At 37.0% G+C, this 15,434-nt stretch overlaps 3 protein-coding genes, 1 long non-coding RNA gene and 1 other non-coding gene across 6 annotated transcripts; 3 read left to right on the top strand and 2 right to left on the bottom strand.

Moving 5' to 3' along the window:
• Window positions 1–449: 449 nt before the first annotated feature.
• LOC140011100 (uncharacterized) lies at window positions 450–992 on the top strand. The gene has a single exon (XM_072059286.1). The coding sequence runs from the start codon at window positions 450–452 to the stop codon at window positions 990–992; it is 543 nt and encodes a 180-aa protein (XP_071915387.1).
• A 1,584-nt stretch (window positions 993–2,576) lies between these two features.
• On the top strand, window positions 2,577–7,436 carry LOC140011115 (uncharacterized). Of its 2 annotated transcripts, XM_072059357.1 has the most exons (7): window positions 2,580–2,938; window positions 3,257–3,382; window positions 3,682–3,882; window positions 5,379–5,475; window positions 6,178–6,281; window positions 6,845–6,896; window positions 7,089–7,436. In XM_072059357.1, the coding sequence occupies exons 1-7, from the start codon at window positions 2,724–2,726 to the stop codon at window positions 7,314–7,316; spliced, it is 1,023 nt and encodes a 340-aa protein (XP_071915458.1). In that variant the 5' UTR covers window positions 2,580–2,723; the 3' UTR covers window positions 7,317–7,436. The 2 variants fall into 2 exon arrangements, with proteins under 2 accessions (XP_071915459.1, XP_071915458.1); XM_072059358.1 differs by lacking the exon at window positions 3,257–3,382 and having other exon boundaries at window positions 2,577–2,938.
• Window positions 7,437–8,745: 1,309 nt separating this feature from the next.
• LOC113700464 (uncharacterized) lies at window positions 8,746–10,285 on the bottom strand. Its single transcript, XR_011818560.1, has 2 exons — window positions 10,080–10,285; window positions 8,746–9,910 (listed from the first exon to the last, which is right to left on the bottom strand). It is a non-coding gene; the product is annotated as an uncharacterized lncRNA (long non-coding RNA).
• LOC113702553 (U6 spliceosomal RNA) lies at window positions 8,768–8,865 on the top strand. Its single transcript, XR_003451191.1, has one exon. It is a non-coding gene; the product is annotated as a U6 spliceosomal RNA (small nuclear RNA).
• A 1,867-nt stretch (window positions 10,286–12,152) lies between the features above and the next one.
• On the bottom strand, window positions 12,153–12,937 carry LOC140010898 (uncharacterized). Its single transcript, XM_072058523.1, has 2 exons — window positions 12,689–12,937; window positions 12,153–12,558 (listed from the first exon to the last, which is right to left on the bottom strand). Exons 1-2 carry the CDS (start codon window positions 12,807–12,809, stop codon window positions 12,251–12,253), a joined length of 429 nt encoding a protein of 142 aa, XP_071914624.1. The 5' UTR covers window positions 12,810–12,937; the 3' UTR covers window positions 12,153–12,250.
• Window positions 12,938–15,434: the final 2,497 nt, after the last annotated feature.

The raw sequence follows: 15,434 nt of genomic DNA, 5'->3' as shown, positions 1-15,434 counted from the left end.
AAAACACAAACCAGAAAAAAAAAAAAAAAAAAAGAGATGGGCTCCACGCGCAACAAAAGTAGGAGTTATCCCATTTCAAGAAAACTAAAGGGGGACCAAATGACCGACTGGAATTATGAGCCTTCCCATCAATTTCTTGATTTCTTGCGCACATTTTTATATTCTGCTTTACCAGACGCGGACTGAACTGATTGTCAACCATAACTATACACACACAATTTATACAACTGGCTCAAGGATATTCTACTCATTCTCCCGCAGACTTTTTTCGCGTCCTACATATATACGGGTACACATTATCCCTCCCACCGTCCTCGATCACCCCAAAAAATCAAGTCTTCTCTCAATCTCACAATTAAACATATTTTGTTCTTCATCAAATTCTCTCAACAAAGTTCTCAACCATTACCAGTTTACTACTGGTTTTCTAGTGCATCTTGATTTATAATATGGGCAACTATGTATCTTGCACCCTTTCTGGGCCTGCTAGCAAGCAATCTCGCGGCATAAAGATTATTTTCCCGGGTGGCGAAATTAGACACTTTTACGAACCGATGAAGGCAGCAGAGCCCATGTTTGAAACGCCCGGATTCTTTCTTGTGAATACAAAGTCTCTGCAGATAGGAAGAAGGTTCTCTGCTCTCAATGCAGACGAAGACTTGGAGATAGCCAACGTTTATGTTATGTTTCCAATGAAAAGAGTGAATTCTGTTGTCACAGCGGCTGATTTGGGAGCTTTGTTCATCCAAGCTAACTCATCTGCTAAAAGGGTGTCCCTGAAAAGAGTGAGGATCTTGCCGGAATGCAATGCCCCGGCGGCGCTAGAAATTGTGCAGCCTCAGCCTAAAACCACTGAAGCTGCAGTACCCAAGTTGAATTTGGATGACATTGAAGAGTTTTCAACGCCTGAATTCAGGCACAGATTGTCTATGTGCAGATCAAAGAAGCCTTTGCTAGAGACTATAGCTGAGGAACCGGTTTGCTCAAGATGAGAGAGATGCAGTCGTGACTGAAGTCAATTAATTTCTCTTATGTTTTAGAAAAGAGAGAGTTTCTTTTGTTTTCTTTTTTAAAGCTATACATACTAATTCCATTTATTTGTAGCGGAGTAGCAGAGTAAGTGTAGTCTATGGTGAAAAACAATTCTTCATTCGATGAGATTTGAAGTCAATCATGAGTAGACGCGAAGATTTGGTCTCCATGGTTACCCGTTTGTTCAATCTGTAATATGATTGTCTGAGAAGTATCTCCATCAAATGGCATGTAGACCTTCTTTTTTAGTTGTGGAATTGTACGAGTATCATTGTCACTATAAAAGTTCTTCATATTCATCACCGAGATACCTTGCCGGTTTGGGACTGCATATTATAGAAATTTCGCCATTAATTATAGTGAATCGGTTTAGTGTGTGCCTATTTCTTCCTTTAGAATTAGGCTGTTGAAAGTCCGGGATTTCATAGGCAAATGGCTTTGAAAATGATAATGCATAAATACATGAAATCATTACCATCATTAAATAACTAATTGACATGGAATGGGAGCTACAATAGGGTGGTTTCAACGTATTAGAGGTTGGAAGGTACTTATGCGATAGTATACTAATGTACTTGCAGAATTTTAATGGGGATGGCATATAGGTACATTAACTTGGAACTTCTCAAGAGCTTATGATATCTAATGCTAAAACAATTTCCATAATCTAGAGGGATTAGTGGTCAACTTTTGTTATTAAAACTGACTCCATTTTGTTATTGCAATACATCGAGGATCCGGCCAAGTCTCCCCAAATGGTGCAGGCTATTGTGGAAGATATCTTATGTTTATGTAGTTTTTTTCTCTTTTGTTCGAATAGTCAAGGTTAGTAGGAAGACTGTAGCTAAAGCTCATGCTTTAGCCAATATAACCAGAATTTCATAATGCAAGATTTTATTTTTCTTCTCAAACAAAAAAAAAAAGTCATATGCAAAGATGGAAGGTTTATTTTCTCTGATTTATTAAAAAATATATTGAAAAAAGTGTTTATGGATGATTTTTCTGTGCTGGATTCTGCTTTTGATGTTTATTTACATAATCTAGATCAAAGTGTTAGAGAGATGCGAAGAAGCTAATCTAGTGTTAAACAGGGGAAAATGTTATCTTATGCTTATAAAAGATATTTTGAATTAGGACAAAAAATTTATAGTAAGAGAATTGAAATGCATAGGGTTAAATTTTAAATAATTGAAAGAATGCAACCCTCTTATAATGCTCATGTCAAGAGCATAAATGAATGGGATAAAGGTAAAAAAAAAAAAAAAAAAAAAGGTCCTAACTAATAGTGTCAACAAAAATTTTATAATTAAACATGACAACAATTTCAGTTTTAATTGAATTACGTCATAATTTGAAACTATACTAGAATAAGAACTGTTTAGTTTCACAAATAAAAGAATCATGGGCATTAGTGCCTTAACTGTGCAAATTTAAAGTTTGCACGGAAAAATTAGTAATAAACCGGATCTTGGAGGGCCAAAAATGAATTTTGTCCATCTTCAGCCTCCAACAAAGGTCAAAGGTCAACTTTTACAATCGAGTCTGGCAACACTCCAACTAGGAGTTTTATTATAGTCGCTTCTCATGGGTGTCATCATCATAATAACAATCTGCAATTCAACCATTTTCCTCTTCTTAATTTTAGGGCTTTTTCTCCACTCATTCTCTGTTCTACACAGCCACTACTGCGTATGGCTGGGATCAGACTTCAGCCGGAAGACCCTGACGCCTCACAAGCTCGACCGCCAACTTCGTCTGATCTGATCTCCGACGACGACCGGTCGGTTGCTGCGGACTCTTGGTCGATTAAAAGCGACTACGGAAGTACTCTTGACGATGAGCAACGTCACGCTGATGCCTCCGAAGCACTCTCCGTCGCCAATTTCCGTGCCGCCTCCGACTACAGGTTATTAAGTTATTTCACTCGTTTTTGCTTCCACCTATATGTGATTAGAATTAGATGCTTGGATCAATTAGCTGGGGGAAAATTATGCAATGCGGGATGTTTGAAATTTCTGAATCCTCTTAATTAACGAGGCTGATACACTTCTAGTAGTATGTGCATTTATTGTAAAATTCGGTTTTTCAGCTCGGTTAGTTTTATTAGGTGATTATCAGGATATAGTTCTTTTCGTTTGTTGAGGTTTTTGATAGGATAAATTTTAGTTCATAAAGTTCAAATTTTGAAGTTGGATATTTTGGAAAATGTTCTGTGTTAGAGTAGTTCGGACAAAGAGGAGCCTGATGCAGAAGCAGTTCAGTCAATGTTGGGTTTCCAGAGTTATTGGGACGCTCAATATGCAGATGAACTAACAAATTTTCGTGAACATGGCCATGCTGGTGAAGTTTGGTAAGCATTATCATCTGCTTCATAGGTCATTAGCTTTGACCAATAAGGCATCAGCAGAGTTTTTTTTTTTTTTTTTTTTTCAATTTCCATTTTGGATTACTTGAATTAGCAACCCTAGTGTAGTATGTCCATGTGAACCTGGATACACATAAGACGCACCTCCATTTTATCACCCGTAAGACAAAAAGAACAAAAGAAAAGTTGGGAAATGATAGAGGGTTCAGTCTTCTCCCCAGTATTTTGTTTTCAAATACTTTTTGGGAAGACGTTATGGTAAAGAGAGTTGATTTCTTGGGCAGGTTTGGGGCTGACGTTATGGAAGTTGTTGCTTCTTGGACAAAAAGCTTATGTGGTGAATTTTCTCAAGGTCACTTGTCAAACCACGTGGATGATTCCAATTGTGAATCTGTTGGTCAGCTTGAGAAGGAACCTTTTAATTGGAGCGTGCTTGACATTGGGACTGGAAATGGGCTTCTTCTCCAAGAGCTTGCCAAGCAGGGGTAATATTGTTGGTCTTTCAGAAGCTATTTATAGTCTGTATCAAGTGCTAAACCAGGGGCATTACAGTTTTGGAATACCAAAATTTGTTATTTTCATAGTTGTGATTTGACCTTTTTTTAATACTTGTCGAAGTAGGAAGAAGCAGGTCGGAGCATTTGCCTTACAACAGTGCAAAACTCAGTTTATCGCTTAAAAGTTTGACATTTTCAGTGAAGTCTTTAATGCTGTTTTACCACAATTTTCCATCCTTCCAGGTTTTGTTCAAAATCAGAATGTACTCTTCGTAATTTTGTCTGAAAGTTGTGGGCCCCACGGCTATCAAATCTCGAGTCTGCTATTGGTTTTGGTTCAACTATTTTGAGAATATTTCTTATTCAGACTCTTTTTCACCAACATTTGTTCATATACAGAAGGGTTGGGACAAAGGGAGAGAATGACATAGACGCTGAACAGCAACCTTGCTGGCCTTTCCTGATATGGTTACACAGAAAACCTCTATTTTAAGGGTTATTTTTTGAAACATTCCCCACCAGTTTGTATATCGATCTTGATGTGTAATAATCATATAAATTCAAATATTAAAAATTTCTCTGTGTTTAACATCCAGTCTCTCTACTTAGAAACATAGTACCATCTTGTAGTTTATTGTTCAAGGAGTTAGTACTCAAACCAGACTAACCTGGGAACAAATAGGAGAAAACATGGACCTTTGTCTTAACGGATGCACAGAAAGGGCATAGGAATAATGAATATTGTTTCTATGTATGACATGCAATCCAGAGAAAATCTGCATGATTATATAATACATGACATCCTAGAAGTGACTGGTTGGGTCAGTTCCCCCAAGTTTGGTAAATGAGGGTGGGTCTAAGGTGGCCTTCTTTAGGTTCTTGGTTATCAAAGCAAACAGTTCTTTTCCTGAAACGGTCAGTGCTCAACATGTCTAACCCAGAATTAATGTTCTGTTAACGAATTTAGTTGCTTTTTTTTTTTGCAAGACCTTGACTAAAACAAGAAGGGTAAATAGTGTAATTTTCATAAAAAAATGAAAGCTGTAGGAATTTAACCTAATTCTTGAGTTGTGGGGCAATGTCATGTTGTTTGTGAAGTAAAGCCAAGGAACATGGTTGCATAGGTCTTTAAAACTTCTCCTTTCCTCAGCCCTTCTGGATATGATGGTACACGTGTTGAAGGAGTCTGGGAGCCGGAATCTATAGTTATTAGTGCTCTGTTCATTTCTGATGAGCCTGAATGGCAAGTTATCTGATGATACTCATCACACGTTTCTTTGTAAACAAAAGTATGATTTTCTGAGATATTTTCTATAGTTGTCGACCGCTATCAATGCGAATGAATCAACAAGGAAGGTTTGCATATTTGACTTATCATTGAAGATTCACTGTATCAATGAGACTTTGTTGCCACGTCATTAGCATGTGATCTTTTTTATTTTCTAAGCTCTGAATCAACTAACATTTGATGTTTTTGGGTTTAGGTTCTCTGATCTTACTGGAACTGATTATAGTGAAGGAGCCATAGACCTTGCTCGGAGCCTTGCGCATCGTGACGGTTTCACTAATATTAAATTCTTGGTATGAGAAGTGGTTGAAATTTAACATAAAAGTAACTTATCCACCACTTTCAATGCTATTTACTTTTTGTCACCTTGTCAGTGATATAGCTTGTGAAGAAAATACTCCATATTTTGTCTTTAGATGATTCTCTTTAACTTTTCTTTACATCTATGGTAAATGTTGTCTAAGTAGGTAAAAAGGGTGAAACTCAAAAGCTTGACATAGAAGTGGAACATCTTAAATTGTTGTTGGAAGGAGCTTGAGATGGGGTGGGGTGTCTTTTGGCTGGAGACATGGTTGTAGCAAAATGTGGTACTCTGCTGATTGATGAGGTCTTAGACAAGGATAGGTTGGTAACATCATAGACTGCAAGTATGATTGCTTGGTTGGTATGAAGTGATGCCAGTTTGGATGAGCACTAGGTAACTCGAGAAGTACCCGTTGAGTTGGTGGTTGCACCAAGATGCAGTGCCTATTCCTATATGGTGGGCAGGTGATAGCTTGAAGTGGTTGTGGGGTGAAAATTAAAAATTCATTATTTCGAGTGGATGTTTATGATTTTAAAATGTAAATCTTAGATGCTTATTTGAAATATTTTCAGATTTTATCATGTAGATTTTATCCTTAACACGTATTCTGTACAACACACTAAGTACATTATTCTTCTCAACCTGTTCTCTTTAGCTCTGCAGTTAAGCCTCTCTGTTTTCAATGGTACAGGTTGATGACATTCTTGAAACAAAGTTAGACAGGAAGTTTCAGCTTCTTGTTGATAAAGGCACTTTAGATGCCATTGGACTTCATCCTGATGGTCCTGTGAAAAGGTATTATGGACGTTTTGAAGGTCTGGCATTTATTATGTTGTCACTTGATACATGCATTCAAGAGAGTCCCCAAGTTGTAGCATCTCAAAACCAACCAGTGACTTGCAGAGTAATGACAAATGTTTTGTGGGAGAGGGAATTGTGCGAGCATCAAGTTTGATTCTGTGGAAGATTTAGAGTAAAGAGCTAATTATACTAAAAGACAGAGAGAATTTATACTTTCGTTGTTAGTGCAGTTCAAGTTCATTTATTGAAGGAAAAACAGATTATAGAAAAGAGACATTTTAGGTGGTCTGTCGCCATCTGCTTGGCGTGAATTACTCTAACCTTGCTGAAGATGTTAAAATTTTTTTCCTCCGATACTCAAATGTGTCATCTTTATTAGGGCTATTTAGGATTATTTTGCACTTTTTCTTTCATTTTCTTTTTAAGCTGTCTGAAAATAATCATGGTATCCTTGTATGTCTCAGTAAATTGATTTTTATCTACTGGAATCCTGGTTAGATGTAAAAACTACAGAATACTATTCTATCTTTGATTTCACCTCCCCTCTTTTTTTCAAGGATCATGTACTGGGATTCAGTATCAAGTCTTGTGGCTCCTGGTGGATTATTGGTGAGCTTCTCTGTATTGTTTCCAACATACTAATTCTTGTCAAGTCCAATTTGCTTGAATGAAGCTAAACCTCTTACCTATTACTCAAATAACTATGCATGTCTTTGGTTTCTGAAAGTTCTGCTTCTTGTGCAAGTGATTATCTTCTGAGCTTTCATCATATCTTCTTCTCTTATTTCTCATGGTTCCCAGGTGATTACCTCCTGTAACAGTACAAAAGATGAACTGGTGCAAGAAGTTGATGCTTTTAATCAGAGAAGAAATTCACCGTCCCAAGAGCTAGGAGCTAGTGGAGACCAAGAGGTAAATAGAGACCCCCCTTTGTTCCGCTATGTTGATCATGTTCGCTCATACCCAACATTTATGTTTGGAGGATCAGTAGGATCACGTGTTGCTACCGTGGCATTCCAAAGGAACTGAATAATTGAGTGTCCGTAATTTGTTGAGTTAGTTTCTTTCTCTTTGAAGGAATTCCATGTTTCAATGAATGTGTCTGTGACTTTGTCGAGGATGCTAATTTATATCAAGATTATTGATGTCTCTGCTTTGCAATGTGAGGCATGTCAGGGTAATACAGATTTTTGGACAAGGTAACTTTAGTCCAAACAGAGAAGGATTTGTGCTCCGATCCTCTTAAGGTCATCATGACGAGCGTCTTGTTTTAGTCTATTGCAAGTTACTGATTTGTTTCCTGACTGCGATGAAGTTGCGCTTCCTAGGGCTAACTCTTTCCTCTCTGGATATGTATCTTTAACCGGTCGCAATATGTGGGTCTTTTAGTTGTTGTCACGAGATTACCAAGGAAGAAACACGTGTTTTGATCTATATGACCTCCATTATCAATGTGTCCTTAAGGTGAAATCAATGTTTTGAAACTCGAATCGTTAATTGAACTGGTGAGGTGTTCAGATCGAAATTCAATCGATCGGATTGGTTCAATTATAGTTCAATGAATTTTTTAAAAAATAATTTATAGAAATATATATATGTACAAAATAAGACATGCAATAGATTAATTTAAGACTTTATATGACGAAAAGTTTAATATTTTCAAAAAATTTGAATTTTCACAAGTAAAAATTTTAAATTATACGTTGTAATAAATAAATTTTATTTTAATCTCAATTGTATTTACTAAAAATAATCTTAAATTCAACTAAAAAATGTCACAATATTCTAAAATTATACAAAATTCACATCCATGAGAATTAGACATTATGAGTTTAAATTTTTTTTAAATTTTTAATTCATGTTTTTGGCATTTAGATATTACAACTTAAAATAAAAAAGTTTGAAATTTGGAGGAAGTTAGGAAAATAGAAAACAGATATGCAAACTTGATAAAAGGCAAAAAATGAAAAAAAAAAAAAGTGAGTGGATGTGACATTTAATAATTAGTGTTTAGGATTAAGGAAAATCTATTCGTATATATATATATATTTCAATTTAATAGACAAACAAAAAATTGCTAGTTCAATGGTTTAATCCGATTCGCACGATTCGCATGGTTCAAATGATTCTTATCGATTTTTAACTCCAGTCAACCTGAGATATGAATCAGATTGGAACTATGATAGGTTCACGGTCGAACCGGCCGGTTCGATCCGATTTTTGGCATTTCCTCTATGACTTCCATCTGATGTAATGTCATAAAGGACGGTAGATTCACTTTTGTCTAAGAGAGATTGAATGCTGCGATTCGTTGACTAATCCAGTTACGTCATATCTCATTCGTCCGGATGGTCTAGTCCTGTTACGCCATACTATCTCATTCGTCAAATTAAGCGTAGAAACGTACACACACGAATTCATCAATCCTACCACCATTTCAGTAAACAACTCTCAGTCATGGGTAGAACAGAACACGCGTGGTCCCTTCAGGGACATCCGATGAAATTGGAACGATACAGAGAATAGCATGACTCCTGCGCAAGGAAGGATGAACACGCATGAGGTAAGCCAAGGGAGCTGGTCTTGGTCAAAGGAGCTTCCCCTGCCCCGTAGCAACATGTCTAACAGAATCAAGAACAGCAGAGACATGCTGCTGCTGATGGAAAATAACCTGATTTCTAGTCCTCCATAACTGATACAACACAGCAGAAAAAAACCAAAAAGAATTGGATGCCAGTGCTCGTAAAGACATCTCAAATCTGCATCCCAAGACAACCTGCCATTAACAATTGAACATAACAACTGCATCTTCTGCCAAACCATGCTGGATATTGGACAATCAAAGAAAACGTGTGCCATGGATTCATCAGCACCATTACATAAAGCACACTTATCAGACTCTATTCTAACTGCACTCTCCAAGCTTTTAATCTGTCCTTAGGCAGGCAATTTCCTATTACACAATATCCAAACAATAAAGGAATGTCTCGGCACAGCACCCTCACCCCCGCGCCAGCTTCAAACAAGGAACTGTGCTTCCAGCTGTCCTGAGTTCTGACATGGCTGATTGAACCGCAAACTTCATCGGAGCGCTGGCTGGCCAGTACACCTTATCCTTGCTGCTAGGACTGGGATTCTTTCGGATCCTTAATATAACTTGACCAATAATTGAAAGTAAAGAATCTACAGATTCAAGAACTAAGTCACGGTGCCTCAGGAACCTCACAACAACGCATCATGGAGAATTCAGTAGACCAACAATAAATAAAGGAATGAATGAATAAACAAATTCAACTGTAATCTTCTTCTCCGAGGATGTGCCAGTCAAGGGTTCATAAATCACAATTGATTCAGATGAACTAAAATGGAAGCAAGACAAAGACCAAGAGTTCCACTGAGGATTGTGAGACCAAACGTGCCGCCAACGGTGCTTGCAAGCTCAATATACTGGAAAGGCTCTGGTGGTCTTTTGGACTTGTTGCATGGTACTACTTGCGCATAATTCCATCCAAACTTGTCAGTCTGATAACATCTTTCCAGTCTCTCCTTCATCTTAACCTCTGCAATCCTGTTCATCAGAATCCACAGATTTGCATCCACCATACCATGGCTTGATCTCCCTGCTGATAAGATATTAAGCAAACAAAAAAAATTTACTGCAGCACTTTCTTGACTAATTCCCTTTCAATCAGAAGATCATATACAAATGTATGATGGGAAAAATGACAAGCATTTGCAGGTACTCCTGCAACCAAAAATCAGTTCAGGAAAATGATACTCTAAATTTATTACCTTCATCTTCATGTCTGTGGGATCTCACCAGCAGAGATGGACGAGGCCTGCTTTTCCGGTATGGCAGCTTTAGAGCTAAAATAGCTGGAGAGGAAATTAAAGCCATGCAATAGCTTTGGAAACAGATATGTCTCCTTAGTTCTCTAAAGGGGTATGCAGTTGACCTTTATCATCAACTAGTCAGCAAATGATGCGAATCATGGTTGCGTAGGAATATAAGCATAATCAAGAATCAATCTAATTAGTAATTAAGTCGAGCTTAGCTGTATACGTAGTTAGCTTTTGCTTTTCCTGGCTAAAGGAGATTTTGCGAATTGTTGAAAGAGCAGTCCACAGGCGAAAAATGAAGCCGTTGAGTTGTATGCTGTTTGTGTTACTACGTCCTTTTCGCCTGCTGGGATAGTATATTCTTTTAAAATGTATTTAATACCAATTACTTGATCAAGATTCAGGTTACCAAGCACGTAATCAATGGACCATTATTAGCTACATATTATTAATGAATTTTGGAATGCACTGAGTGGGTCTCTTTTTTTTTTTTTTTTTTGTTTAATCACTAACCATTAATATTAAGAAAAAAACCAGCAACTTAACGGGTGTGATCCATTTGGTTGAAATCTAATTCTGACAGATTAAAAATATCTGAAGGATTGAATACACAAGTTCATGAACCGAACTTGACCAGAAGTTTTCGACAAGCTCACCTACTTCAGGACAAATTTGGTCCAAAAGGCAAAATAATCACCGTCTTCCCACAGGTTAACTTTTAGGTCAAACTTGATACAAGCGGGGAGTAAAAAATTTCCCTTGGTGCCGGCTCAACGTCTACGTGATAATTTATAATTGATGCATGGAGGTAGAGCCGTAGAGGTACTGCATTAGATCCTGTAAGGGACTCAAGGGAGAGAGAGGACTCCCTGTATTAGATCCTGTAAGGGCAAACCAAGGTGATATTCAACCTGTATTAATTGCGCTTATTCTTTTTATGCTTAGTTGGTCAGCGCTTAGAGTTCATTAGCGTAAATTACGAAACTTCATGTGAATCCTTTTTTTTTTTTTTTCTTTTTTTTGGTGGTAAGACGTGTGAATCTATTGCTGGCAGTAATCATAAGCAACCAATGCTACCAAGCGTTAAACTCGATAAGCCAGATTTGACTTCTGAAGGGTTTGTGAATGTCGCAGGAAATAAAGAATTGCAAAGTTTAGAAGGTCTTCGTAATTTTACAATTTGGCCACATGGAGAAATGCATGGATGCATGGTCTTCGTAATTCTGTGTTTTTCTCATACCTGTTCCATACTGGTGGAAATCTGACGGAAAGAAAACTTCTGGTAGTAGTACTACAAATCTGTGTTTTTCTTTAATTTTTGATTCAGGACATGGTGTTTATCCATCCATCATCACATTGAACGGAAATTGATCAGCCTTGATCATCAGCAGCCAAACAATGCCGACTAGCAATTGCTGCCTGAAATAAAGTAATTGCACCAAGTTCCAGAAGCGACTTTATAGTATACCCGCCTTCTAGTGAAAAAACAAAACCAGCAATTCAAATTGCAATACAGACTAGTAGTGGACTCGCGCTTAGAAACGTCGCAAAATGTTGTTTACTCAGCAAATTGGTTTAAAGAATAGATCAAGGCACTTTAAAAAAGAAAAAATAAATAGAGAGAGAGAGAGAGAGAATGAAGAGAGGCAATTAACTAAGACGATGAAAACTTGGGATTAAACCGCGTCCCAGCTGCCCTTGTTCGATTAACATTGTCCTGTCCGGTCTAAGTTTTGACAGATGCTTTGTTTTCTAGTCTACAACTATAATCTTATTAAGGCTTTGAAACATATGCTATAACTTCATCAAGTTCAGTTAGCTAACATTCAAATTACTTTTGGTAGAAGGAGGTATAAAGCAAGCCATGTATCTTAGCAAAAGTACATTCAAGCTCCATATAGAATTTAAAATCGACAATTCATATCCTCATAGAGAGCAAAATTACGAACAACGCTTTCTTCTCGTTCGTTTCATTCGAATTAAATAGGTTGGTCCGAATTCGACTAAAGTCTGTGGAAAATCGAGATGCATGTATCATTCATATAAGCACAAACCACATTTCATTCTAAAAAGGATGAATATACATCAATCTGTCTGCATTCGCATTAGAATTGTTAAAAACATTAGTGGTTTAAGTGAACTAAAATGGACACAAGACACAGGCAAAGAGTACCGCTGAGAACAGTGATCCCAAATGTGCGGCAAACAATGACTAGAAGCTCAAGAACATCATCAGATTGCGTCATTTTATTTCGATGTTTATAGCGGTCGGCAAGTGCTGGTGCGTAGCCACCATTCCAACCAGCATGCTGATAATGAGTGTCATCACCCACATCAAAACACCTCTCCAGACTCTCCTTTATCCTAACCACTTCCATTCTATCCCTCAGAAGTCGCAGATTTGCATCATCAATGTGTTTTTTTGACCTTCCTGCCCAGATTGAACAAAGCAGAAATGCTCGATCAGTTTAGTTGATCATAAATCTTTTAAGAAAAGGAAAAAGAGAGCTACTTAATGTGATAGTCAGAAAGTGGATTTAATGCTCATTTAATTTAGTCACCTTCATCTCCAAATCCTTGCTGGGCTCTTACTTGAAGGCAGTGATGAAGAGTACTCCTGCGCCTCTGATCAGGTTGCCCCATTGTTGCAAAATTAGTGGTAATTCTTGAAGAAGCAGCCATACTTGGTTCTGACTTCTGACTATGATTATTTTCTTGCTTACCAAGGATGGGCTACCAGAATTTCTTGCTCGATCAGTGTATTGGACGATAATGTATAGAACAATATTTGCGTTATGTCCGGTCCTGTAATCGGTAGGAATGCTCTATTTCATATGTGCTTATTTATCTGTATGTAATATTTATATATACAATTGATGGGAAAAAAAAAAAAGAAAAAAAGAATAGTAGTAGTTCGTGTTGGTCGTATCCGTCTGAACAATGACAATGAAGACGCGTACGTGTTTCTGGTCAAGACTCGAGCATGGCTAGTAATAGGACAGTTTCATAGGAGATTATAATAAGCAACAATTCTCTTGGCAGCGGCGGCTTTAAGAAATTTGAAACGTGATGATCTTATGCCTGATGAACTTTTGCTGTTTGGAGGCTTCTTATTTGTACTCAGCGGGAGAACTACTACACTACTTCTTTTTTTTTTTTTTTTCTACGGAGTAGATGTTCGGATCAATCCTTATGGGGTTCGACTAATCCCACTCCGGCCCTGGAGGAGAGGCCCCATCCCCCGACTAATCCCACTCCGGCCTGACTAATCCCACTACTTATTTGTTTAGTATGTGGCCAAGAAAAGTGTTAAACCCTTCCTCGTAAATTCAAAATTCTCAAGATAATTTGACTTAATTGTTTTGGTTTTGCTATTGTGCTGTTTGAAAATTTTCTTGTTTCTCCTGCCGTTTCTAAAAACATATTATTGATTCAAAAATCAATTGGACAAAATGTTTGGTTCAAAAAATATTCAAGAAGACGAGCAATTTGAAATGAATATATTATTGATCAATTTTTCCTACTTTAATCCCAAGGCCTTCTTGATAAGCCAAAAACGAATGCCATATTATATGTTTTTGGACCTAAGATTACAATTTTATATGCATTCTGACCGAGGTTGTTAAGGCGTCACATTGTAGCTAGTAAGGTAGTAGCTGCTGATTCAGTCAATCTTGTCACGAACCAATAGTCATCAGACGTTGTTCCGCTGTATTAGGTTTCAGAACTTGACAGAAAGCGTTTTGAATACAAAAAATGCATATGACAGAAATTTATTAAAACCATCTCATCATCTATTATACATAATGATCCGTCAACATATATAGTTACACTTGTCCTCCTCCGGTCGAAATTGCTTTTGTTTCTCTCGTCTTTGAAATTATACATATATACCAGAGTGGTCTAATAATTTAATACCAGGTTGATTGAGTAGCGCTGCTTCCTCCCACCTTCCTCGCTCATGATCCCATGTTTCATGAACCTTTTAAAAAAAAAAAAGAAAAAAAAAGAAAGAGGATTAACAGTTCATGAACCTGCAATTGCAGTACTCTTCCGTACTTTGATTTGGTCCTTTGTACCCGTTCTCTCTAAGTTTTATTCTAACTTTTTCCCGCGGAGGAGCTTTGGACTGTTCAGGCCTTGATGAGTTGGCTACCATAGTATCATTCGAAAGCTTTTTAAGGACAGACATACTCAAGAGCACCTTTTTCTGGTTAAGAAATAGACTAAAATAGGAACATGTTTTCTTTTTTCTACTTACAGAACCTTTTTTTTTTTTTTTTTTGAATAAATGAAAGATTTTAAATTCATGATCTTTTATTTACAATTTATCATATCTTATCATTAACTCGACGCTTCCCCAGAACCTTAAGTAAACATAAGAAAAAATAAGGATTTTTTTTTTGTCTTTGGAATTGGTTCTGTTCCTGGCTTCATGCCCTCGAACATGCCAAAACTCTGGGCATATTTTAATGCCTATGCATTTTTCTACCAAAAAAAGGGTCAAATTATATTAATTTTACATATAAAACCTTACACCTTTACCTCTTTTTTTTTCTCTCCTTTTCAGCGTAAAAAGGTCATAACACCTTATGACAGGAACTTCATTTTCTTGTCTGTTTCACTTGTTGCCCCAGAAATAATATAAAAAAAAAAAAAAAATTTACCTCAAAGACGGTTTGATTAAGGCTTTCATAATTGGGCCATGAGTTCATGAATCAAGGCGTTAACAAAATTTGGCAACCCTCTTAAAATTTTGACCAAAAAATAAAATTAGTCAGCCCAGTTGAGTGAAAAAAAAAAAACCATCCGTCAGCTTGAGAGCTTCCCAAAAAGAAAACACCCGTCACCAGAGAGGCCCAAATAAAGAGTTGTACCACAAAGGAGGTAATACTGAAGCCCAGGTTGCTTTTAGTGTTTCGCAATTTCCGAAGATGAAAGCCCCACGCGGCATCATTTGCGTCCACAACTTAATGGACGTCAGCCGTAAAAGCCGTCAGCAAAATAAGCGAACTTTGATATTATCAAAAACAAAAACTAAAGAAAGGGAACTTTGATTAATGCGGCAAACAAAACAAATGTTGGAGACTTTAGGATTGAGATTTGAGACTCGGAAGCTTCTCGTAATGCAGGAATTGGACAAATGTTGCATGCATACGTATTTTTTGTTATTTGGATTTTTATTTTTTGTTTTATAATATAATTTAATAAATAAATGTTATATAATTAAAATGATAATGAGAGTGTCATTAATAAAAATGGGAACACGAATAATACTCTTATTCCCAATCATTAGCCAACAAACAA

This window comes from Coffea arabica, chromosome 7e, assembly GCF_036785885.1.
Source record: "Coffea arabica cultivar ET-39 chromosome 7e, Coffea Arabica ET-39 HiFi, whole genome shotgun sequence".
Lineage (NCBI taxonomy): Eukaryota > Viridiplantae > Streptophyta > Magnoliopsida > Gentianales > Rubiaceae > Coffea > Coffea arabica.
The sequence above is the reverse complement of the archived record's forward strand: the minus strand, read 5'-3'. Positions and strand labels throughout refer to the sequence as shown.